General features: G+C 50.5%; 1 protein-coding gene across 2 annotated transcripts; it reads left to right on the forward strand.

Annotated features, from left to right (window-relative positions):
* Nucleotides 1–297: 297 nt before the first annotated feature.
* On the forward strand, nucleotides 298–24499 carry TIE1 (tyrosine kinase with immunoglobulin like and EGF like domains 1). 2 transcript variants are annotated; one of them, XM_049879019.1, is made up of 23 exons: nucleotides 298–451; nucleotides 5129–5446; nucleotides 5528–5638; nucleotides 7567–7722; nucleotides 7876–8007; nucleotides 8192–8332; nucleotides 8569–8697; nucleotides 9548–9693; nucleotides 9938–10082; nucleotides 12263–12421; nucleotides 12625–12762; nucleotides 12961–13257; nucleotides 13763–14053; nucleotides 14424–14614; nucleotides 17093–17303; nucleotides 17472–17582; nucleotides 17799–17989; nucleotides 18889–19002; nucleotides 19119–19189; nucleotides 20348–20388; nucleotides 20473–20569; nucleotides 20694–20793; nucleotides 21819–24499. In XM_049879019.1, exons 1-23 carry the CDS (start codon nucleotides 394–396, stop codon nucleotides 21888–21890), a joined length of 3420 nt encoding a protein of 1139 aa, XP_049734976.1. In that variant the 5' UTR covers nucleotides 298–393; the 3' UTR covers nucleotides 21891–24499. The 2 variants fall into 2 exon arrangements, 1 of the variants encoding a protein (XP_049734976.1); XR_007516637.1 differs by lacking the exons at nucleotides 19119–19189; nucleotides 20348–20388; nucleotides 21819–24499 and having other exon boundaries at nucleotides 20694–20785.
* Nucleotides 24500–25774: the final 1275 nt, after the last annotated feature.

Raw genomic sequence — 25774 nt, forward strand, 5'->3', positions numbered from 1 at the left:
CTGCCTTCTGTGTAGCGGCGAGACTGAGGATTGTGCAGAGGAGAGGGAGCCAGGGAAAATTGGTCCAATAGTCCCCAGGTCTGCCCTTATCACAACCCCCCCTCCCCACACACACATATTCCAAGTGCCCCCATTCCAGGGCCTTCCAGGCCACACCTACTCCCAGCTTTATGGGGGCCGGAATTGGTAGGGGGTGGGGGAGGCCCAGAGGCTCAGAAGCAGGATAAGTCCTCCCCACCCCTGTCCCCTGCCACCCCTCCCACTTAAGCCCTCTCATTTCCTCTTCCTCCCCAGCACCAACACACACTGGTCAGCACAGCCTGAGCAGCCAGAGCCATAGTGACTGTCTGTTGGCCTAGCCTGTCCTGGCTGGCCTGGGTCAGCCTCCGGAGTATGGTCCAGTGGGGGCCACTTCTGCTGCTCCCCATCCTCTTCCTGGCTTCTCGTGTTGGTAAGTCACTCCTGACCCTCCCATGTCCAGCCTCCAAGGCCCTGATTCTCCCCAGGAATCCCCATCATCACTACGATCACTTTCATCCACAACCTGATCAACTAGAAAGTGAGATCAGAGTTAGGAAAACCCAGGATGGAGCTAAAAATCACTGTAGCTTGGGTGGGGGAAGGGGAGAGGCCATTGATTGTTGGATCTCAGGATCGGTGGGGAGCAGGGGGCCTGTGGGCCCTGTGAAGTTTTCAGTGGGTGCCCATAGAGTTAGTATGTTAGAGTCATCCAGTTACTCATTCAACAAACATTTATCGAGCACCAACAATGTACCAGGAGCTGGGCCTTTAGACAAAAGGCAGGCTGCCTCCAGATCGGTACAATGAGGTTAAATGATGTCAACCACTTAAGGCTGTTACTGGGCTTAAATGAAACAAAGTAAGAAGAGCATGTTGTTGGGAGGGATCAGTCCCTGGAGAAGGATGTCATGCTTGGTAAAGTACAGGGTCAGCGGAAAAGAGGATGACCCTCAACTAGATGGGTTGACACAGTGGCTGCAACAATGGGCTCAAGCATAACAACAATTGTGAGCATGGCACAGGACTGGGTAGTGTTTTGTTATGTGGTACACAGGGTCACTATGGGCAGGAACCAACTCAACGGCACCTAACAACAAGCTGAGCGTGTAGCACTGTGCCTGGAACTTGGTAAGGGTTTCTGAATAAGTGGCAGCTGCTTCCATTAGCCTGCTGACCAAAGAGGAATAAAATACAGAGGCTGCCTTTGAGTGGTTCATAGTCTAGCTGGGGACATAGACCCCACTAGCTGGAATGAGGGTTCAAGGGAGGTGGACAGGAGGAGCTCTAGAGGAGCACTGAGAGATCAGCTTACTTTGCCTGGGGTAGACAGAAAGGGAGTCAGAAGGACCTCATCAAGAGGGCTAGTCTTCATTCCAGGCAGATGGAACAATAAAGGCAAGTCTCATAGGCATGAAAGTGCGTGGAAGAGAAGGTTCCTGCAGGGAAAGCAGCAGGAGGGGCCAAGTGTAAGCAGCAAGGAGCTCAAGAGTGTGTACATCATCCTGAAGGCAATGAGGAGCCACGGGAGGTTGTAGGCAAGAGAGTCATAAGATCAGATCTGAGTATTCCATGGATCATTTTGGCTCCTAGTTCAGAGGATGAGCTGGAGAAAGGAGGGTGTGGCTGTTGGAGTGGTCTCAGTGAGTAAGGATGAGGGCTGAGCAAAGGTGGACTTGGAAGATGGGGATGAAGTCAAGAGATTTGTAGGAAATAGAATATGCAGAATTTTGTGACTGGGGGCAACCTAGCATAATGCTCAGAGTGTGGACTTCAGAGTCAGACAATCTGGCTCTGCCCTTTACTAATTGTATGACCTTGGGCAAGTTGCTTAATTTCTCTGATCCTCAGTTCCCTGGCTATAAAACAGAGATTATAACACCCACCTCCCAGAATAATTGGGATGATAAAATGAGTGAACATAATTGGCATCCAATAAACATCAGTTATTATGACAGTGGGAGAGAGGTATGGGATGACTCTGAATTTTGCGTCTCAGGTGGCTGGGGGATGGGGTGCAGGAAGCACAGGAGAAGAACAGGTTCTGAGGAGAGTTGATGTAAATGCAGCCCTGAGCTGAGAGGTCATCTCGTGTTAATGACTTAAAGGAGATCGTAAAAGCCAAGGGAGTGGATGAGCTTGCCCAAGGAAGCCTACAGAACAAATTACTAATTATTTTCTCTAAATGAGGAAAGACTATCACCTTCACAGGGAGTTTGCAGGGCTTCAAACTAGTTCGTTCAGGTTCGAACCCCTACTGAGAATTTACATTTCTAACAAATTCCCAGGCAATGTTAATGCTGTTGGTTAAGGACCAATTCGGAACCACTAGCGAGGCAAAAAAAAAAAAAAAACAATGCAAACCCGTTGCCATCGAGTCGATTCCAACTCTTAGCAACCCTAAAGCAGTGGTTCTCAAATTTTATTACATATAAGAATCACCTAGGGATCTTATTAAAATGCAGATTCCGATTCAGTATATCTGTGGCAGAAATAAAAATTCTCAGCAGGATTTCAAACAGGAACAAACCAGTTTGAAGTCCTAAGAAGTTGTGAGATCAAAATGAAAATAGATGCTTGGCATGTGGTTGTTGTTGTTAGGTGCCATCGAGTCAGTTCCGACTCATAGCGACCCTATGCACAAGAGAACAAAATACTGCCCGGTCCTGCCCCATCCCCACAATCGCTGCTATGCTTGAGCTCATTTTTGTAGCCACCATGTCAATCCACCTCATTGAGGGTCTCCCTCTTTTCAGCTGACCCTGTACTTTACCAATCATGATGTCCCTCTCCAGGGGCTGATCCCTCCTGACAACACGTCCAAAGTATATAAGACGCAGTCTCGCCATCCTTGCTTCTAAGGAGCATTCTGGCTGCACTTCTTCCAAGACAGATTTGGCACATGGTAGGCAGTCAGTAAATGCCAGCTTCGTTTACTCACAGTAGGCTTTTAAAGGATATTAATTGATAAACTATGCAGCATTTAAATTAATTAGTTACTCAAGAGTTAAAGGGAAGGGATGGAGAAGAGCAGGGGCTCAAGAGTGTACGGTGTCACACAGCTGAGGCAGGCTCACAGGGCTTTCTGCAGTCTGGCCTGGCCTGGGCTCCATCTCCCCTTGGTCTCTTCCCACCCTCTGCCTTACATTTTATGCTCCAGCCACACCAAACTTGGACTTTCCCCTTCACAACCCATAATACGTTTGATTCCGTATCTTTACCCAGGCTATTCCCTCTGCCTGGAATGCCCTTTCCCTACCCTGGACTCCCACCTCCTCCCCCTCACCCCATTCTCCTCACCCCACTGTGTCCTACTCAAGCTTCAACACCCTAAAGCTTTATCTCTCAGGAAGCATCTGTCAATCCCCTTACTTCCCAGGCTGGGTTAGGTGCCCCATGTCTGTGTCCCTACACACGCACACAGCACCCTGCATCTGGCAGCATGTCCACGTCTGTCTCCGCACCTAAGCAGTGAGCTCTTTGGAAGGCAAAGACCAAGACCGCCTCCTGGCTATTTCCCTGGCATTGCTCAGCACAGGCCTGGCCCAGAGCTAGCTTTGTGTCTGCTTCAAAACCACTGGGCTGCAGAACCAGTCTCTTCCACCTTAAATCCAATCACACCAAGCTTTTTTTTGTGATTTTGAAAACTTCATTATTATTATTTGTGTGTGTGTGTGTGTGCTTTAAGTGAAAGTTCACAAATCAAGTTAGTCTCTCATACAAAAATTTATATACACCTTGCTATGTACTCCTAGCTGCTCTCCCCCTAATGAGACAGCATACTCCCCCTCTCCACCCTGTATTCCCCATGTCCATTCAGCCAGCTCCTGTCCCCCTCTGCACTCTCATCTCCGCTCCAGACAGGAGCTGCCCACATAGTCTCATGTGTCTACTTGAACCAAGAAACTCACTCCTTACCAGTATCATTTTCTATCTTATAGTCCAGTCCAGTCCCTGTCTGAAGAGTTGGCTTTGGGAATGGTTCCTGCCTTGGGCTAATAGAAGGTCTGGGGACCATGACCTCCAGAGTCCTTCTAGTCTCAAATCATTAAGTCTGATCTTTTCACAACAGTTTGAGGTCTGCATCCCACTGCTCTCCTGCTCCATCAGGGATTCTCTGTTGTGTTCCCTGTCGGGTCAGTCATTGGTTGTAGCCAGGTACCACCTAGTTCTTCTGGTCTCAGGCTGATGTAGTCTCTGATTTACGTGGCCCTTTCTGTCTCTTGGGCTCATAATTACTTTGTGTCTTTGGTGTTCTTCATTCTCCTTTGCTCCAGGTGGGTTGAGACAAACTGATGCATCTTAGATGGCTGCCTGGTGGCATTTAAGACCCCAGACGCCACTCTTCAAAGTGGGATGCAGAATGTTTTCTTAATAGATTTTATTATGCCAATTGACCTAGATGTCCCCTGAAACCACCGTCCCCAGACCCCCGCCCCTACTATGCTGGACTTTGAAGAGTTCAGTTTATTCAGGAAACTTCTTTGCTTTTGGTTTAGTCCAGTTGTGTTGACCTCTCCTGTACTCACACCAAGCATTTTTTGATCCTTGTAGTTACAGGGAGGGATCCCTACAAGACACTTCTGCTCTGCAATAGCTGTCCTAGCCTGTAACCTCATGGGGGGAGGGGTAGCAGTGAGGAGAGGCTCACTGGCAACATTTGCAGAGTGGTTTTTTAAAGATAAGTCAGAAAAGGGGCCTGATATGGAATGAAAGTGAGGAAACGGAGACAGGGAGTATAGATCATTCTTTCCAAAAGCTTGGCGGAAAATGAAGCCATCTAGCCAGAGGAGGGACAAGATGAGGTCAGAGAAGAGTTTTTGTTTTTGTTTTTGTTCAAGGATAAAGAGGCTTGAGGGAAAGAGTCCAGTGCACGAGGAAGGGGAAAGGTTCAGAAGCCGAGGGAATAAAGATGAAGGGGGTGAAGATGAAGTGAATCGCCTGTGGGGATCTGAGGGAAGGGGGAGAGGAAGGAAGAGCTGTGAAGGTTAGGGACCCTGTCAGAGAGGACCACGGAGCAATAAGATCAGAGGATTGGAGTTGGGGCCTCCCGGGGCCAGCGCGTGGGTTGGCTGAGACTATGATGGAGTCACTCGTGTCCTGGCCCCAGGTGCGGCGGTGGACCTCACGCTGCTGGCTGACCTGCGTCTCGCAGACCCCCAGCGTTTCTTCCTGACCTGCGTGTCCGGGGAGGCAGGAGCGGGAAGGGGTTCAAACGGCTGGGACCCGCCCCTGCTGCTGGAGAAAGAGGACCGCATCGTTCGCACCTTCCCGCCCCGGAAGCCCCTGCAGACTGCTCGCAACGGCTCACACCAGGTCACGCTGCGTGGCTTCTCACAGCCCTCGGATCTCGTAGGTGTCTTCTCCTGCGTGGGCGGTGCCCGGGCGCGACGCACACGCGTTGTCTACGTGCACAACAATCCCAGAGGTGAGTCTGTCCCTTGAGGGTAAGGAGGAAGGAGTGACTGGGGACTGCCACTGACCTCTGGCCCCATCCTTCGTCCCACAGCCCAACTACTCCCAGACAAGGTCACACACACAGTGAACAAAGGTGACACGGCTGTGCTCTCCGCACGTGTGCACAAGGAGAAGCAGACAGATGTGATCTGGAAGAGCAACGGTGAGGGGGCATATGAACTGGTTGGGCAGGTAAACCTATCAGGTCTGACAGCCTGAAACCTCCATCACCCTCAGGATCCCCAGCTTTGGCCCCTTACATATTTTTCACCCCAATACATCTGTCATCTGTCTGTCCAAACTCTAGGGCCCCTCCTCTATCTTGGGCCAGCTCCCATAGGACATACCTGTATCCATCTCATCTCTCCCTCTGAGCTGTCCTCCTACTGTACCCACAGGACCAGGAGCCTAGTCTTCAACTACCTCCTTCCCTTTTGTCTCTAAATAAGCACCATGTTAAACCCTCATCTTTGACTCTCCCTTGGAAGTTAACAGAAGCTGTCCCATAGCCCAATGCCCTTGGGTGGCACAGCTGGTTTGCACTCGACTAACCTAAAGGTTGTTGGTTCAAATCCACCCTGCAGCACCACAGAAGAAAGACCTGGCAGTCCGCTTCCATAAAGATTGCTGTTGGGTGCCATCGAGTCGATGTGACCCCATGTGATAGAGTAGAACTGCTCCGTAGGGTTTTTCTGGCTGTAATCTTTACAGAAGCAGATTGCCATGTCTTTCTCCTGCAAACATGGTGGGTAGGTTTAAACCACCAACCTTTCAGTTAGCAGCCGAGTACTTAACTATCATGCCACCAGAGCTCCTTTGCATAAAAATTATAGCCAAGAAAATCCTATGGAGCAGTTCTACTCTGTAACACATAAGGTTGCCACAAGTTAGAGTCTACTTGACGGCAAAGGGTTTGGTTTATTGGTTTTGGTCACATAGTCCACCTGGCAGGGAACAGAGGTCCCCATGAAGAAGAAACTGCTAACAAAGTACCCAACACAGGCAGGGGAAATTCTAGCTCTCTCAGAGCTCTGCCCAGCCCAGATATCTGGTGGCTGAGACTGATGCATGCCAGGGCCTCTGAAGACCTGTGAGACCTCAGCTCTAGGCTTCCCCTACACCCTGACCCTATCAGGCCCTCTGGCCACACCATGGCCCCAAAGATTCCTGCCTCAGTCATCAGATCCACAGTCCCTTGGTTGACTCTTGCATCCTTAATCTCCTGAGGCAGGAGGACCCTTTCCTTGGGCCTCCTGAGCTCTAAGCACCCTGAATGCACCAGGGATGTGGAGTCAGGTAGACCTGAGCTCCCTAGAGTCTCTGTTCACTCCTGAGCAAAGAGGCAAGAAGAGGGTGGGGCAAGAATTGGATGTTCTTCTAATATTGGGTTCTGCAGGTCCTGGAGGATGAGGCTCAGGGAAGACTTCCCAGAGTAGATGACTCCTGAACTGATCCCAGAAGGAGGACTGGGAATTAGCCAGGCAAAGAAGGAGGGGAGGACATTCCAGGAGGAGAAATTAACAATAACGAAGACATGGTGTTCCTAGGAGAGAAACAACCAATTCAGGATTACTGGAATGTTGGCAGCCAGGCAGGGTGTGGAGAGATATGAAGCGGGAGGGCTAAGCAATGGCCACATTGGTGAAACTGATGCTAAGGAATGTGCACTTTGTCCTGAGGGCGGTGGAGAACTTTTGAGGAGTTTAAGCAGGAGTTGCAGACCAATCTGCTGTAGAAAAATCACACTGGCTATTGAGTAGAGGATGATGGCAAAGGGGAAAACTAGAGACAGGGAGATTGCTTAGGAGGCTGTTGGAGGCCTGAGTCAGGGTGGTGGCAGGGTGCATGGAGAGAAGTGGGCTGGTTTAGGAGATGAAGAAGAGGTAGAAAGGACAGGACTTATTTCAGAATGGTTGGGTGGAGAGTAAAGAAGATGTTTCCCAGCTTTATGGCTTGGGTACTAGGCACTTGGTGGTGTCTTCCCCAAGGTCTGGACACTAGGTATGGGAGCACTTGATGTGATTCGGGCAAGGGGAGGTGACGCCAGTTCTCATGTAATGCTGAGGCTCCTGACCTGTTCATGCCCCCCAGGATCCTACTTCTATACCCTGGACTGGCATGAGGCCCAGGATGGGTGGTTCCTGCTGCAGCTCTCAAACGTGCAGCCAACATCAAGCGGCATCTACAGTGCCACCTACCTGGAAACCAGCCCCCTGGACAGCGCCTTCTTTCGGCTCATCGTGCGGGGTCAGGGGCGGAGGGCAGAGACTGTGGGTGGTCTGGGAGGCTGGGGCCCTATAGGTACATCCTGTAGGTCCCCTGGGTCCCCAGGGCTACCCCAGGCCTCAGCTGCAGTGATGAGGTGGGTGAGGGTCAGCTGCTGAAGATGCTTTCCTCCAGGTTGTGGGGCTGGGCACTGGGGGCCAGGCTGTGCCAAGGAGTGCCCAGGGTGCCTGCATGGAGGTGTCTGCCATGACCAGGACGGCGAGTGTGTGTGCCCCCCTGGATTCACTGGCACCCGCTGTGAGCAAGGTAAGGAGCATTTCTGGCGCCTGTGAGGAGGAGGAGCTACAATCTGGGCAGGGCAAGGAAAGGATGCCTAACTAGGGGAAGACCCTAGAACTGTGGGGATGGAGCTTGGAGGGTGAAGATGCCAGGTAGGTCCTGGGCCCCGGAGCCCAGCAGAGGCCCATACACCCACATGCCCTCTTTCCAGCCTGCAGAGAGGGACGTTTTGGGCAGAGCTGCCAGGAGCAGTGCCCAGGCACATCTGGCTGCCAGGGCCTAACCTTCTGCCTCCCAGACCCCTATGGCTGTTCTTGTGGATCTGGCTGGAGAGGAAGCCAGTGCCAGGATGGTATGGACTAACCTAACCCACCATGATCCTTGACCAGGACAGCCAGTTGCAAGCTTGAACCAGACCCTTCACCCTGTTCCTCACTTATATGCCAAGCCTTCTACCATCCTCCCACTTACCTCACCAGTGCCTCCTCTACACCCAGCCTGTCATTAACCATACCCCGTATGTTTCCAGCCTGTGCCTTCATTGCCCCCTGACCTGAGCCCCTCTAATCACACCTCTTCTGTTCCCAGCCTGCGCCCCTGGTCATTTTGGGGCCAATTGCCGCCTCCAGTGCCAGTGTCAGAATGGTGGCACTTGTGACCGGTTCAGTGGCTGTGTCTGCCCCTCTGGGTGGCATGGAGTACACTGTGAGAAGTCAGGTATGAGCACATGGTCTTTGAGACCCCCCAAAATATGTCAGCTTTCACCAAACACCTCTCTCTGGCTTAGAAGAGACTTATCCTCCTTTAATGATCAGAGGCCTGCCCTCAGGAAGCTCATAGTCTGGTAGGAGTTCTCAACACTCAGCCATCAGTACAGTGATGGGCAGCAGCCCAGGGTGTTTGGAAGCCCAGAGGAGGCCCCAGACCAGTCTCAGAGGGTCAGCGTGGGCTTCTAGGAGGAGGTGAGTCTGAGTTGGAGGGTGAGGGACAAGCACAAATGGCTGGGAAAAGAACATGGGCAAAGGCCCAGACGGGAGGAACTGAAGCTTGGGTACCAGGACAGTGGAGTAAGGAGAGGCTGTGGGACTGGTCAGAAGAGGTCAAGTTTGGAGGCTTCGAGAGCCAAACCAAAGCTTTGCACTTAATATTATGGGATCAAGAGGGAATTGTCAAAGGGGTGTAAGGTGGTCAGATTTAGGTTTTAGCAAAAGATGCCTTAGTTGCTGGCTGGAGTGGAAGCGGGACCCTTTAGGAGTCTGTAGCGGGGTACCAGAAGCAAATGAGGTCTGAACTAGTGTTTTTGCTGCGAAGATGGTGAGGGGCCTGACTGCAGGTATTAGAGGATAATGGAAAGTGGGGAGATTGAGGAGGTAGACTCTGCAGCTGATCAGAAGTGGGGCATGAGGGCACTGGAGAAGTCATGTGGGACTTTGCTAACTTTCAGGCTTAAGTGACTGTATAGATGATGGTGCCTCCATTAAAATGTGAAACCAGGACAAGTGGCACTTTGGTGGTCATATGTCTGCCCCTGAGGGATCTCCAGGATGAGCGTCCTTTCTCTTCCCAGACCGGATCCCCCAGATCCTTGATGTGGCCTCAGAACTGGAGTTCAACTTAGAGGCAATGCCCCGGATCAACTGCGCAGCTGCAGGGAACCCCTTCCCAGTGCGGGGCAGCATGGAGCTCCGCAAACCAGATGGCACAGTGCTCCGGGTCAGCCCCAATGATCCCTAACCCTCGGGCCCCCATCCCACCAGCTTCACACCAAATCCCTCAGACCCCGAGCCCCTCAGAGCATTCTACCCACTGGCCTGACCCTGGCTCAAGTGGGGTCGGGTTGGTTGTTGAGGAGCTGCTACCAGGCCTCTGTCCAATGGACAGTTCAGAGAGACATATATGTATCTGTCACACGAGGGCATGTTCTCTGTGGTTATCCCCTTCCCCACGTCTCCCTTAGTCCACCAAGGCCATTGTGGAGCCAGATAGGACCACAGCCGAGTTTGAGGTGCCTCGCTTGACTCTTGGGGACAGTGGACTCTGGGAGTGCCGTGTATCCACATCTGGTGGCCAAGACAGTCAGCGCTTCAGGGTCAACGTCAAAGGTCAGTGACGTCCTGGAGCTAAGCGGGACAGACAGTGGGCAGAGTGGGCACTATCTGATGCTGCTCAGACTGGAGATCAGCAGGCAAGGCAAGGGCATCTGAGGTCACAGCCCAGCACCAGGCAAAAAAGAGGGCTTGTGATCACCAGAAGTCCAGGCTGGGCAGTGTCAGGCTACAGCACAACTCATTCCCATCTGGAAAGGACATCTATGCCCCAGACACTGGGGGTACCCTCCAGCCTCGCTCTCATTCCTGCATCGCTGTGCCTCCGCTCTCCACACCCTTCCCCCTCAGTGTGCGTTAGCTCTGCCTCTGGGATGTTGCTTCCCCCAGTCACACCACATGGGCATGTATTGCTAGGACTGGGGGCACATGGGGCCGTGGAGTTCACAAGGTGAGCTACTTGGCCTGGAGAGGTCAGAGAAGACTTCCCAGAAGAGGTGGAGCTTAGGCAGGAGCCTAAAGAATATGTGGGAATCTGCTAGATGACTAAGGAAGGACTGCCCAGTGTCAGGATTGCTCAGAGCAGAGCAGTCATCTGCTCCCTCCCCTGTGGTCAAGGTATCCCATCACTTCTCTAGCCCAATAAGCCTTGGCCTTTCACACCCCAATCACCCCTTGGCTCTGCTTTCCCTCAGCTCCTGACCTCCACTCCTCCACATAAGCCCAGGCCCTCTCTTACCTTCTTCTTTCTCGCTGTCAGACTCAGCTTTCCCACTTGCTCCCATCACCATCTTCCTTACCACCACCAGAAAATACCTTGCCCCAGGGCTCCATCTTCAGCCATTCTCTTCTCATTCTCCCCAGGCTTTGGACTCAGACAACCTAGGTCCAGATCCTCACTCTACAAATTCCTAGCTCCATCACTTTAAGCAAATGACTTAAGTTAGCTTATTTCTCCCACTGTAAAATGGGGATAATACTAGTATTCTCTTGATATGGTTGAGAGGAAGATTAAATTAGATGAGTGGATGATTATTGAGTACAGGTAAGTACTCAGTAAATATTGACAATTATTATTGTTTAAAATACCATCCAGTCCCAAGATTTCACCCATTCTCTGTCAACTCCCAGATCTGATCTGCAGCCTGGACCCTCTCCTGAGCTTCAGGCCCATGTATGGGGGAACCTCTATGAAGTGGGGACATCTTCTGTGGAGATTTAGTTCTGAAGTTACCTAGTGATGCCGGGGCCTGCTTTATATCAGCCACCTCCTGGGCAGCTAACCCCCTGTATAAGCCATAGGCACCAGGGGCTTCATAGGATCCAAAATGGACCATCGTTGCCCTCCAAATCAGCACCTCCTCATGACATGCTTGTTTCTGCCTGACGGCAGCCCCTCAACTCACAACCCTATATCGTCCTTGGCTCATGCTCCCTCTCTCCCTCCCTCCCATATATCCATCTATTCTTAGAAAGTCAGTCTGGTAGAAGTTTGGAAGAGGCAAGGGAACCAGTTAAAGCATTAATGCAATAACCCGAGGGAAAAAAAAAAACTGAGGCTAGAATAGGGGCAGTGACGGTAGAGCGGGGAAGAAGGGCAAGAACACAAAAGCTGTTTAGGTGGCCTGGCCAGGCAGACCTAGTTCATACTCTGGCTAATCTCCCTCTAGCTGTGTGTCCTTAGGCAAGTTATTCAACTTCTCTGAGCCCCATTGTCTTAACAGGAACTATGAGTTTGTCTGAAAGGTGGTTATGAGAATTAGAGATCATGCATATGAGGCATCAGAGATAGAGCAAGTGCTTCATCACTGGCTTTTTTTATTAAGAGAGTGGTGAATGTTGGGGGAGGGGCAGAGAGCAGGATGACACTCAGCTACTCTCCCTATCTTGGGTTCCAGCCCCCTCTGTCCAGCCCCCACACTGCGTGGATAGAGTGCTGTCCCCAAAACCCCTGTCTGGCCATGTCACTCCCTCACTTAACATCTTTTGGGATACCTTCATGTCCTCAGTGCTGAATCTCTATGCCCCAAGCTGCCCAGGAGGCAGAGCTCTGTCCTCCCTGAGCTCTGTCCACTCTGGTCAACTGTTGATCTTGGCCTCTCCCGGCCCAGAGAGCCCAGATACAAACAGAGACCCAGAGGGCTGGGTCTTTTGATTCCCAAAGAGCAAAGTCCTCTCATTTTTCGGGGGACTGAGTAGGGTACGTGGGCTGTGCCTTATTCCACATCTCCTGGCAGTGCCCCCGGTGCCCCTGACTGCGCCTCGGCTCCTGGCCAAGCAGAGCCGCCAGCTTGTGGTCTCCCCTCTGGTCTCATTCTCTGGGGATGGGCCCATCTCCTCTGTCCGCCTACACTACCGGCCCCAGCATAGCACCATGGCCTGGTCCACCATTGTGGGTGAGTGGGGAGAAAGCTGGGAACTGAGGGGGGGCTAAGGCAGGGTGGGAGTGTTGGGTAATAAGATGAGGTGAGAATGGAAATGGGTGGGGCGGGGGGGAAGGATAGTCAAGTTTGAGAGAAAAAGAAGGGGCTGAAGGAAGAATGGAGGTTTCTGGAAGAGGCTGGGACTGAATGATGCGAACTGCGCACTCCACCCCCAGTGGATCCCAGTGAGAATGTGACGTTAATGAACCTGAAGCCGAAGACAGGATACAGTGTCTGTGTGCAACTGAGCCGGCCAGGGGAAGGGGGTGAGGGGGCCCGGGGGCCTCCCACCCTCATGACCACAGACTGTCCTGGTGAGAGGCCAAGAGTCATCCCTTCCTGTCCCCCCAGGGGTCACTGTCCTATCCACTGAGAGGTTACCATGTCTTGTCCACTCCAGGGGCCCCTGCCTTTCCCACTGGAGGTTGTTCCACCTTGTCCACGTAGGATCACTGTCCTGTCCAGGCCCAAGGACTGAATGAGCAGTTCTAACCCCTAACCTCTGGCCCCAGAGCCCTCTGTACAGCCATGGCTGGAAGGCTGGCATGTGGAGGGCCCAGACCGGCTGCGAGTGAGTTGGTCCTTACCCTTGGTGCCTGGGCCACTGGTGGGCGATGGTTTCCTGCTGCGCCTGTGGGATGGGGCACGGGGACAGGAGCGGCGGGAGAATGTCTCGTCCCCCCAGGCCCGCACTGCCCTCCTGGCCGGACTCACGCCTGGTACCCACTACCAGCTGGATGTGCGGCTTTACCACTGCACCCTCCTTGGCCCTGCCTCACCACCTGCACGAGTGCTTTTGCCACCCAGTGGTATGCCTGGGGAAGGGGGGTGGCGGGCTCGGGATAAGGGGAGGACATGGGACATGGAACACATGAGACTCAAGAGCACGTGGGAAGGCTATAGAAGACTGGATGGACGTGGGGAGAACATAGGACACACAGAAAAACGTGAGAGGACATGGGACACAGGACACTGGAAGGATATAAATACCAGAAGGACATAGGTCACCAGGAGTACGTGGGACAAAGGGCACACAGGGCATAGGGGCAACATGGGGAGAGCCTATGGATCTAAGACACCAAGAAGACTTGGGATATAAGAACAAGGGAAGCAGAAACTGAGGGGAAAGGTGGCCATAGGGATGCAGGAATTCAGCCCAGGAGGGAAGGAGTTTGGTAGTGGTGGTGCGGGGGGACTCCCATTCTGGGTCACACAGAGAAAAAGCAGGGGACACAGCTAGAGTGGATCTGTCTGACCCCATAGCTACATAGACTTATCATGTCTGAGCCCTACCTTCTCACCCCCATCTTCTAGGTCCCCCAGCCCCCCAACACCTCCATGCCCAGGCCCTCTCAGACTCTGAGATCCAGCTGGTATGGCAGCGTCCAGAGGGTCCATCTGGGCCTATATCCAAGTACATTGTGGAGGTGCAAGTTGCTGGGGGCTCAGGAGACCCACTGTGGATGGACGTGGACAGGCCCGAGGAAACGAGCACCATTGTCCGTGGCCTCAATGCCAGCACATGCTACCTCTTCCGTGTGCGGGCCAGTGTCCAGGGTCCTGGTGACTGGAGCAACATGGTAGAGGAGTCCACTCTGGGCAATGGTGAGAGGGTGGGGCCCACAGAGATCCTGGGCCTGGGGTTGGCCTCAGTGTACTCTCCCTCCATGGGATCCCCTGCCTTGGAACTGGAGCATCCCCAGGACCCTCCTTTCAAATGACCCAAGCCCCAGTAATGGCAACTCTGACACTTCACTTCTTATGGCCCGCTGTGTTAGTGCTGAAAAAATCACACCACCCACTGACCCACTGATTATAGGCTTGGCATCACTGGCCTATCCTGCCATGTGGCCCAAGTGATCTCCCCATATCCTGGAACAGGGACCTCTGACCTCTCCCTCTGTGAACCCCTGGTGGCCTCTAGGTTTCCTGACTCAGGCATCCCTGTGATCTGCCCCGCTACTATTGTGTCCAGGGCTACAGAGTGAAGGCCCAGTCCAAGAGAGCCGGGCAGCTGAAGAAAGCCTAAATCAACAGCTAATACTGGCCATAGTGGGCTCTGTGTCTGCTACCTGCCTCACCATCCTGGCTGCACTCTTAGCCCTGGTATGCATCCGCAGAAGCTGCCGGCATCCAAGACGCACCTTCACCTACCAATCAGGATCGGTCAGTTACTGCACCTGCCCCAGGGTGCAGGTGCTCCCTCTTCCTCAGGACTTGGCATTGTCTCATCTTGTCACATCCTCCCTTTCCCAACCACTGGTCCTATCTACTCTGAGATCGTTCCCACTGTTGTCACTTAGTGTCTGAATTCTGCTCTGCAGAGCTTGTTTGTATACATGTTTCTACCTACTATGCACGAGTACTTGGATACCCTGTGTGTGTGTAGGTGTGTGTGTGCATGCACATGTTTGTGTGGCAGGTGTAAGACTATGCTCAACAACACTCAAGGGGGCAAAATAGATTTTATTTCTCTAGAAGCGAACTCATCTTATGAGCCCATTTATATGAGTGATGAAATATTTAATATTCCCAGTGCAAAATAACTCAGTTATGTCTGTTCGTACTTTACCATGGTCAATTCTAGGTTTAAACTCGGTCAATTCTAGGTTTAAACTCAGCCAATTCAGGATTCTCCCCCGCCTCCTTCTTCTCTCTGGGGATTGTCAAAGCCGAGGTTGCATGCTGATATCATGGAGGGCACCTAGGGTTCATGCTGGCTTCTGTGCTTGCAGGCTGTCCTGGCCTTCAGAACCAACCTCCATCCCCACAAATCTGTGACTGACATCTTCAGCCCTGCTGTGGCCTTTTCTTAACAGGCCACACATGCTGTGAGCTCTTCATCCCATCCTCCACCCTTGCAAACCCAAGGGCTTCTTTTGGGAGACCCAGGAACTCTGGGTGCTTCCCTGTGTCCTTGGAGGACAACATACTCTATGGCCCACACACTCCTCATACAGCTGTTTCTACCACTCTGGAGCCTATGGCCTCAGCTGTCACCCCTTGAGTAAAGGAGCACAAGTCTCCCTGTAAATCATTCTGAGTTATTGGTCCCTCTGTGTCCATGCCCCTGCAAGCCATCAGGCCAGCACTTGGAGGTGGGTGGGGGTGGGGCTCTGGCTTCTCCTCAGGGACCTGGCATCATCTCATCTTGTCACATCCTCCCATCTCTCATTCCCACCCACCGGTCCAGTCTCCTCTGAGATCTTCCCCACTGCTGTTGTTTATGGCCTGAACTCTGCTCTTGGTCCTTCAGGCCTGGGCTCTTGATATTTGGAACTAAGCTTTGGCATTTAAAAACAAAAACAAAAAACCTCTTCTCTTTCAAGGGCTGACTCTTGTGATACAAAGCCTAGTGTCCAAGCCTATTATCTCTGCTATGCCTTTAAAAAAAAATCCATCCAGAGATTGAATTGGCTTCTTTGTTCCAGGCTGTGTTTGCCCTCCCCCTGAGGTCCTGGCACGCAGAGAGCCATCACTGCTGTGGTGGGGGAAGGGGAAGGGGTATGACTGTTGAGGGAAGGAGGTAGGAAAACAGCTCTTACCATTACAAAATATACTTCTGCTACATGTGCCTGCATATGGATGTGTGTGTACATGTGAATGTGTGTGCCATGTATGAGTGTGCATGTGTACCTCCTCCTGTTGATACCCCATATGTATATGCACATGTCCCTGATGCATGTGTATCCTAATGCTTGTATACCTCCATACTCATATGTGGACCTATGCATGGGTGCATCTACATATGATGTCAACACAAGAACATGCATGTGCATTCTGCTGTGTGCCTTAGCTGTCCATGTTTCATGTGAATCCTTATGACTCATGTCCTCAGCATTCGCACATCAAGCTGTACTTCAGTTCACGTAGGGAGCCCTACCACAAGGTCTATCCTGACCCTTCTTCCAGTTCTCTTATTGGTTACTCCCTTAATCCTGTGCTGCTGTTTCCTTTTCTTACCACCAACCCTGCCCAGGTGGTGCACCTCTTGCTCAGCTGAGAGAAGTGGACGTTAGTTACTCTTTGTTATGGACCACCATCTTGTCTTTCTATATTCAGGTCCCAGAGTGGTCTTAGAGATATGGATAGATGCTAAGTGAGTAGACAGAGAAGAAACCCCCTCCACTGGCTCCCAGTAGCTCAGGCTTAACAAGTAGCAGGAGCTCAATAAATGTACTGCCCAAGACTGGAATTCTCCCCACAGCCTCTCTAGTGACAAAAAGCCTAGTCGTGGGATAAGCACAATAATGAGAAACTCACTGTTTCCCATCACAGTCCATTTCAATTCCTTTCAGTTTGTCAGCAATAACTTCTGTTGACCATGTCCTGGCTTCTAGCAACAAGCCCTTGTTTTGCCTTCCAGAGCCCCACACACCTGATCCCCAGGCTGCTTGCTCTGTATTTCTCTCCTTGGACATCTCTCCACACAACCATCTACCTGTGGCCCCATCTTCTATGATTCTGTCTCAGTGTGTGTCTTCTTTCTGTATGTCTGTCCCTGGCTGACCACGAGGGTGCCTTCTGTTTGAGTCTCTGTCCATATCTAACCCCTGGAATCTCTCTCTGAATGCTTGTCTGTACCTCTTTCTGCCCCCATGTCTCTTGTCTGGACTGTCTGCCTGCCTGTCACATCTTGTGAAGGGCGAGGAGACCATCCTGCAGTTCAGCTCAGGGACCCTGACGCTGACTCGCCGGCCAAAACCGCAGCCTGAGCCCCTGAGTTACCCAGTGCTGGAATGGGAGGACATTACCTTTGAAGACCTCATCGGGGAAGGGAACTTTGGCCAGGTCATCCGGGCCATGATCAAGAAGGACGGACTCAAAATGAACGCAGCCATCAAGATGCTAAAAGGTCCCCTGCAAGTGACCCCTGACCTCAGCCCCAACCCTCTCCTTTGCTCCATAGATCAAAGGGCCCACCTACCTCCCTCCAGCAATTGGCCTGTGACCCCAGCTCTCCAGCCCGTGCCCTACCCCCAGAGTTATTTCTGGAAAAAGTGATATTGGATTCTTTACACAGAATATGCCTCTGAAAATGACCATCGTGACTTTGCGGGAGAACTGGAAGTTCTGTGCAAATTGGGGCATCACCCCAACATCATCAATCTCTTGGGGGCCTGTGAGAACCGAGGTGAGCCCCCAATTCATTACCCACTCCTTCTCCAAACTCCCATTATCAGCCATCACCTTTGCCACATCAGTAGCTTCCTGGAAGCTTTAGGTTACCTGTACATCTTTATTGATTCCACTTCATGCTTCAGATTCCATGTCAGTTACCCTTAGGTACCTATTCTCAGCCTAGGTTACCTGTATATAAATCACCACAAGGTACCTCCTCACCCGCCAGGTTACTTGTATATCGCCATTGAATATGCCCCCTATGGAAATCTGCTAGATTTTCTACGGAAGAGCCGGGTCCTGGAGACTGACCCAGCTTTTGCCCGAGAGCACAGAACGGCGTCCACTCTCAGTTCCCGGCAGCTGCTGCGTTTTGCCAGTGATGCTGCCAATGGCATGCAGTATTTGAGTGAGAAGCAGGTGTGTGTGAGTGAATGTGTTTGGGGATGGGGAAGTGGGTGGTAGAGGGACAAGGGGAAGGTTGCTGGCTGGACATCAGGAGATACAATCAGCAGTCTCGAATTGGATAGAGGATTAAGGAACAGAGAGAAGGACGTGACTCTGGGTTCCTGAACTGGGTGAGTACAGGTGCAATAAGGAGATAACACAGGATGAGGAGCAGGCCTGCAGGATGGACTGAGTTTGAAGTATCTGAGGAATATCCTGGTGGAAGTGTTAAGTGAGCAGTTGTAGATGCTAGCTTAGAATTCAGGAGAGTTGTCTGAGCTGAGACACAAATCTGGGAGTTGTTGCCCCACAGATGGTGACTCTACTAGTGAGATCCACCCAGGAGAGTAAAAAGAGCAGAGGATGAAGGTCTGAGCCCAGTCCAAGGACAGCCTGCTTGACTGAAAGGAGAGAAGAGGCAATAGCAGGAGGATGAGACTAAGGGAAGGCATTATAAGATAGTAATGTTTGAGTATCCTTGAGTAAGGGGCCCATGCAGAAGGAGGGGTTGATGGAAAGAAGTCTCTGAGGATGGAAAGGGTGGGAAAGATAGGGAACATAGAAAGAGAGGAAGGTGCAATATGGTTACTCAAGAGAGGCCCGCCATTTGACCTAGGAAGAGGGATACAGCCTGAATTTGGCCATGGCCTAGATCATGGAAAGGAAGGGATGACACCTGCTACTGATTTTTCTCAGGCAGAAGTCCACTGATCCAGGATTGAGGCCTGGGTGGGTGGGAAGAAGAGTCAGGGACTGCTAAAGGCATCAAACGTATCCGTGAAAATTGACTGTGAGGCCAGATCCCCTACCGGCCCAGGAGTCCTGGGCTCCCACATCCTCTAGTCTTCCCTGACTTCTGATCTTGCCTGCAGTTCATCCACAGGGACCTGGCTGCCCGAAATGTGCTGGTTGGAGAGAACCTGGCCTCCAAGATTGCAGACTTTGGCCTGTCTCGGGGGGAAGAGGTCTATGTGAAGAAGACAATGGTAAGACTCGTTCAACCCTCCCTTCAAGGTCTATGCCTGGTTCTCTCCCACACCCGCATGATCCCCCAAACAGGCCCCTTCTCTCCACTCAACTCCTCAAACCTACTCTCACCCAGGGGCGTCTCCCTGTGCGCTGGATGGCCATTGAGTCTCTGAACTACAGCGTTTATACCACCAAGAGTGATGTGTGAGTAGGGGGGTGGGAAGAGGTGGGGAGGGGCTTGGCCCACCAAGGATATACACAAGCATAACTTAGGCACATTCCAGATATGTCTCAGGTCATCTAAGGCATGACTTGCCCATCCATAGGGTGTGTTCCGGGTGTGACAGAGGTAAGACCTGAGTGTCTCCTGAGTAAATTTGGGGGATACCTGGCATCTTAGTGGGAAGGTGGGGCTAGCTGGAAGTAAGTTTTGTCTTGGAAGGTAATGAGGATGTTTCGGGGTAGGATTGGGGTAGAGGTAGTTTAGGGCTGTATTTGTGTAAGAGACTGGGGTGATGCCTAGGAGAGGTTTGGGAATGCTAGTGGGTGATTCCTGAGATGGATGGAGAGACTACTTGAGGAATGCTCTCACCTTCCTCTCTGAAGGGCAGGGTCATCTCCTCCTGAGGATCTAACCAAAGCATGACCACCAAGACTCCCTCTCTGTGCCCTCCACCTCCAGATGGTCATCTTGGACTGAACCTAAGCTGCTAACCCTTCAGCCCTGACTCCAGAGCTGCTCTGTTCTTTGCCCCAACCCCTTTGGCCTGACCTGCTCTGCTTACTTACTGTCCACCACAGTAACCACCCCTCTGGATACCACAACCCTATTTCCTGCTTCTGCCCCAAGACTTCCTAGATTCCTTCCCCCTGCTAAAACTCCCTACCCAGGTCTGACCTGCACCTACATGAAGATTGTTATATTGTGAGAGGCAGTTAAGACCAAGGGCTTTGGAGCCAGACTGCCTGGGTTTGAATCCCTGTTCTGCCAGTTACCAGCTGTGTGACCTTGAATAAACTAGTTAACTTCTCAGTGCCTCAGTGTCTCCTTCTATGAAATGGGGATAATAATAGTACCTATGTCATAGGGTTGGTGTGAGAATTAAATGAGTTAACGTATGTAAATGCTCAGTGCCTAGCCGATAGTAAGTGCTCAATAAAAAATGTTAGCTATAATGATATTGAGCCTGGGAGGGGCTATGCAGGAGCTTCAGTGGAGTAAAGACAACACCTAGCCAAGGGCAGAGGCTTGCAGTGTGGACACATGCAGGCCCTAGGAGGGGCTGCACAGCTGGGATAGGTAGGGACTAAACTGCTGGCCCCAGGTCTAGAAGGTAACTAGGTGCATCCTCCTCATTTCAGTTGGTCCTTTGGTGTCCTCCTCTGGGAGATTGTGAGCCTTGGTGAGTCCCTGACCTCCATTCCCCAGAGTGCCCCCACCTCACCCCACCTGTGGCCTGGGCTGAGAGTTTTGTCCCCTCCTGCAGGGGGCACACCCTACTGTGGCATGACCTGTGCTGAGCTCTATGAGAAGCTGCCCCAGGGCTACCGCATGGAGCAGCCTCGTAACTGTGACGATGAAGTGTGAGTCACCTCAGGCTTTAGCCCTGTGACCCTGTTTCTATGATGAGTGACTTCAACATTGACCCCTGTGACCCCCTCACCCCAGTTAGCCCTTTCCTAATCTCAGGAACGCCCCCGTCCGCAGGTACGAGCTGATGCGTCAGTGCTGGCGGGACCGTCCGTATGAGCGACCCCCCTTCGCTCAGATTGCACTGCAACTGGGCCGCATGCTGGAAGCCAGGAAGGTGAGGAGACTGGGGTGATAGGTGGGGCTCACAGGAGTACGCTGTCATAGAGACCAAACAGCAGCAGCCACCATGCCCCGTGTCCCTACGACACTGCCGATGGAAACTTCCTCAGTGAGGGCTACTGCCACAGCTAGGCTGGGCCCCAACAGCAATCCCAATTCTAGCTGAATTAAATACTACACCATTCTAAACTCTTCCAAGGCCCCTGCTTAGCCCCTGCAGCAAATACCTCCCCAGTTCCCAGTCTGCTTTCCTGTCCCTCTCTGCTCGGGCCATCAGCCCATTCTCACCTGGGGCCCCTCCCCTCACCTGGCACAGAGAGAAACTCGAATGCATTAAAGGTCAGCTAACCAAATGGAGGAAACCCTGGTGGTGTAGTGATTAAGTGCTACGGCTGCTAACCAAAAGGTCAGCAGTTCAAATCTACCAGGTGTTCCTTGGAAACTCTATGGGGAAGTTCTACTCTGCCCTATAGGGTTGCTATGAGTCAGAATCGACTCAACAGCAGTGGGTTTGGTTTTTTTTAACCAAGTGGATGGATGGAAGAGTGGATGATAGAGTAGCCATAGTAAAGAATGAATGAATGGAATTAGTAGATGGACGATATAATGATCATAAAATAAATAATTAAATAACTGAATCTAATAGCCATGTGAATAAATAAATTATTGAATATAAATGAAGAACTATATTAAAATGAGTAAATGAGGAAAGAGTTCTTCATATGAATTAATGATTACATAGTTATATGAATTAAGAATGAAAGAATGATCAAATAACCATATAAGTGAGTGAATGATGAAAAAACCCTGATCTAACTATTATGTCAAGGTCCTCTCACTTGAGCCCCCCAGCTGCAGCCTGATGCCCTCCCTGCTCTGGGCTGGTAAGGGGCCACCCTTGGACATGGGGCCACCTTCAGTCTCCAGAAACAAAACAAGTGTCTGTTCAAATGTCTGACCACATAGAAGTCAAGGACCTCTAGGCCAGATGCCCCCACTAAAGCTTGCTCTCATCTCCAGGCCTATGTGAACATGTCGCTGTTTGAGAACTTCACTTATGCGGGCATCGATGCCACAGCTGAGGAGGCCTGAGCTGCCACCCAACCAGAACCTGGCTCTGCTGGCCGGAGCAACCTCTGCTCACCAACTTGTGACTTCTGACCCCTGTAGACTCTAACCTGAGCTGCCTCAAGGAATTTTTTTTTTTTTTTTAACTTAAGGAAGAACAGAGAGAATCCAGGGGTGGGGGCAAACTGGGTCCCCATCCTTTGCAGTTACTCCCACTGCCTCCTGCAGCTACTCTTACAGCTACTTTTCACATCCTTCTTTCTAGTTTAGCTACTCCACACATGTGCTCCTCATTCTGCTGCTTCCCACATTCAAACCCCTCCTTCGGCTCCTCTACTCAAACCAGCACCCCACTAACATGCCCTGTCCAGCTACTCCCCACTCCTTGTCTTGTCTTCAGAAAAAATAAACACTTTGAGAAGTTCCGCCAATGTCTATCTTTTACTGCTGTTCAAGCAAGGGGAAAAGTTAAACCAAAGAGGGAGAAACTGGACTTTCTAGAAACAGAACCCCTATCCTGGTGGCGTAGTGGTTAAGGGCTACAGCTGCTGACCAAAAGGTTGGCAGTTCGAATCCACCAGGCGCTCCTTAGAAACTCTATGGGGGCAGTTGTACTCTGTCCTATAGGGTCACTATGAGTCGGAATCGACTCGACGGCAACGGGTTTTTTTTTTTGTATCCCTACTTCTTTTTTTTTTTTTTTCACCTGCACTACCTCAGACCCAGGCCATCTGCTGGGGTTACCTCTTCTGGATGGAAGAAATTCTGGAAGATCCATTTTGCATATATAAACTCACCTCCCACACACTCCTCTCCATAATCAGAAATCCAGTTTCCCCTTTATCTCTTCCTGCTCTCCAGCCTCCATCACCAACACGTCTCTCTATCTCTAAGTAGCCACCAGCCCAATATTCTTTGCTCTGTCCAGACACAGTCCGTGCCAGCTTCAGCTTGAGCAACCACTTTTCTTTATAGTTCTTGGCAGCCTCCCTTGACTTGATAGTCACCTTACTACCCAGCTTGCATGCCCTCAAGGAGGAGGCAGAGGGCTCTCCCAACTTCAGCCAGGCACAAGAGACTTCCTCTGCCTTTCTTCTGGTCTCATAGTGTTCTGGGAGATGCACCTCTCCTGGGCATCTTTGTCCTGAAAGTTAGTCCCATGTCACTACCCCATGCTGTGTGGCCTCCTGGCTTGCCTACCCTTTGGATTGCTCATGGCTGGCCTCAGCTTTCTCTCCCATTGGACCTTAGGAAGCCAGACTGGTCTTCCTTCATATAACATTTTCCCAACGACTCAGAAATCAGGGAAGGCATAACATAAGGCACTGTGATGAAGAGCACAGATTCTGGAGTCATACAGATGCATGTTCAAGTCCCTGCTATAACACTTACTATCTCTGTGGCCTTGGTCAAGTCACTTGACTTCTCTGAGCTTCAGTTTTCTCCTCTGAAAAACATGGTTAGTAATAGGTGCCTCATAGAATTGTTATTAGCATTAAATGACATCCCACAGGCACATCTTTCCAGCACTGTGAAAGTGCTTTGTAAGTGTCAGCTGATACTATTATACAGAAATGCAGGATGTTGGGTGGCGGTGGTGTGTGACTGTCAGAATCTGTGCTCCAAAAGGACTTGAATGGTTAGAGTGTGGGGCTGAATTTAAGAAGATGAAATTAAGTGGAATTTTTTTATATAGGACAGAGGAGGTAGACTTTGCTAGAGTGAAGCTTCTTTTCAGACCCACATTCACAGCAGGGATAGTGCCAAGTCCAGAAATGGGGGGATTATCAAGCTGTTCCTGCTGGGGACCAACATGTAAGCAAAGATGTCCCTGTGAGGTGGCAGATATGTAAGCAAACAATAAAATACAGCGGTGGATGCTGGAAGAGAGGGAGAGGGCCTGGGGAGCACATAGAAAGGAGACAGAGTTAGGGAAAGTTTTTCCTGAGAAAGTGCCATTTAAATCTGGGCCATGAAGAGGAAGTGGGAGTTCACCAGAGGAAGAGATCCTGGCAGAGTAAACAGCACCTATGACACATGGTGCAACCAGGAGCTGCAAATAGTTCTGTGTGGCTGGAACAAAGGGAGACTAGAGCTCTGCAGGAGCAAGAAGCCCAGAGACATGGCAGGGTTCAGACCATGCTGAGCCTTGTAAAAATAGGCAGCATTAAAGATGTAGATCTTTATCCTAAGAGCAGAGGGCAGACACAGAAGAGCTACAAGCAGAGGTGTGTCATAATCAGGTTTCTATTTTTTAAAAGATCACTATGGATACTGTGTGCAGAGGGGATTATAAAGCAGCAAGAGTGAAGGCAAAGAGTATGCCAATATATTAGATGAAATGGACAAATTCCTAGGGAAACGTGAACTTCTGAAACTGATTCAAGAAGAACTAGACAATTTAAGTAGACTTTTTTTTATAACAACAAGTGAAAGAATACAGCCTTGGAGCACACCTCTCCTGACTTTAAACCAATCAGTACCCCCTTGTTCTGTCCCAACAACTGCCTCTTGATCTATGTAAAGCTTCCTCAAGAGCACAATTAAGTGTTCTGGAATTCCCATTCTTCGCAACGTTATCCGTGGTTTGTTATGATCCACACAGTTGGATGCCTTTGCATAGTCAATAAAACACAGGTAAACATCCTTCTGGTATTCTCTGCTTTCAGCCAGCATCCATCTGACATCAGCAATGATATCCCTGGTTCCCCGTCCTCTTCTGAAACCAGCCTGAATTTCCGGCATTTCCTGAATTTCAGTCAACAAGGTGGATTGACACAGTGGCTGCAACAATGAGCTCAAGCATAACAATGATTGTGGGGATGGTGCAAGACGGGGCAGTGTTTGGTTCTGTTGTGCATAGGGTCTCTATGAGTCGGAACCGACTCAACGGCACCTAACAACACAACAACATAACAACAAGTAGGGTGCCCTGCTGGTGCAGTGGCTAAAGAAATTGACTGTTAACCACAAGGCTGGCAGTTCGAAATCACCAGCGGCTCCATGGGAGAAAGATGTGGCAGTCTGCTTCTGTAGAGATTTACAGCCTTGGAAACCCTAAGGGGTTGCTATGAGTCTGAATCGACTCGACAGTAGTCGGTTTAATTTTCGTTTTTTTATAACAAGTAAAGAGATTGAATTAGCAATAAAAAAAATCAATCCACGAAGAAAAATTCGGGCCCAGATAGCTTCACCAGTAAATTCTACCAAACATTTCAAGAATTAATATCAATTCTTCACAAAATCTTCTGAAAAATAGAAGAGGAGGGAACACTTACCAATTTATTCTGTGAGGCCAGTATTACCCTGGTACCAAAGCCAGACAAAAAAAAAAAAATCACAAGAAAACTACAAATATCTCTTATGAATATGACCATAAAAATCCTCAAAAAAAAAAAAATTAGCACACCAAATCCAGCAATATATAAAAGGAATTATACACCACGACCAAGCAGGATTTATCCCAGGTATGCAAGACTGGCTTAACATTGAATTGTACACTTTAAATGGGTGAATCGTATGGTTTGTGAATTATATCTCAACAAAGCTGTTAAAAAAAAGAGGTCAGTGAGAGGCTATTACAACAGTGCAGGTGAGAAATGATGGCATGGTGGTGGTGACCTGGAGGAAATACTTACAAGAAAGAGTGGATGGGGGTTGGATATGGGAGCGGAAAGAGAGAAGAGTCTAGAAGTACTGCCAAGCTTCTGTTTAGATGACTGGCTTGATGGAGATTCCAGTCACTGGAAGAATAAAAATAGCTAGTACTTATATAGAACTTAATTGCCAGGCACTATTCCAAGCACTTTGCACATATTGATTCATGCAATCTTCAAAGACCCTAATAATCCATTGCCGTCAAGTCGATTCTGACTCACAGTGACCCTATAGGACAGAGTAGAACTGCT

Source organism: Elephas maximus, chromosome 3, assembly GCF_024166365.1.
Source record: "Elephas maximus indicus isolate mEleMax1 chromosome 3, mEleMax1 primary haplotype, whole genome shotgun sequence".
NCBI lineage: Eukaryota > Metazoa > Chordata > Mammalia > Proboscidea > Elephantidae > Elephas > Elephas maximus.

Coding starts and splice junctions, on each gene's coding strand:
- TIE1 (XM_049879019.1), top strand. CDS start 394: ATGGTCCAGTGGGGGCCACTTCTGCTGCTCCCCATCCTCTTCCTGGCT. Junction 8,008..8,191: donor TGGCACCCGCTGTGAGCAAG/GTAAGGAGCATT, acceptor CCCTCTTTCCAG/CCTGCAGAGAGGGACGTTTT. Junction 8,333..8,568: donor AGGAAGCCAGTGCCAGGATG/GTATGGACTAAC, acceptor TTCTGTTCCCAG/CCTGCGCCCCTGGTCATTTT.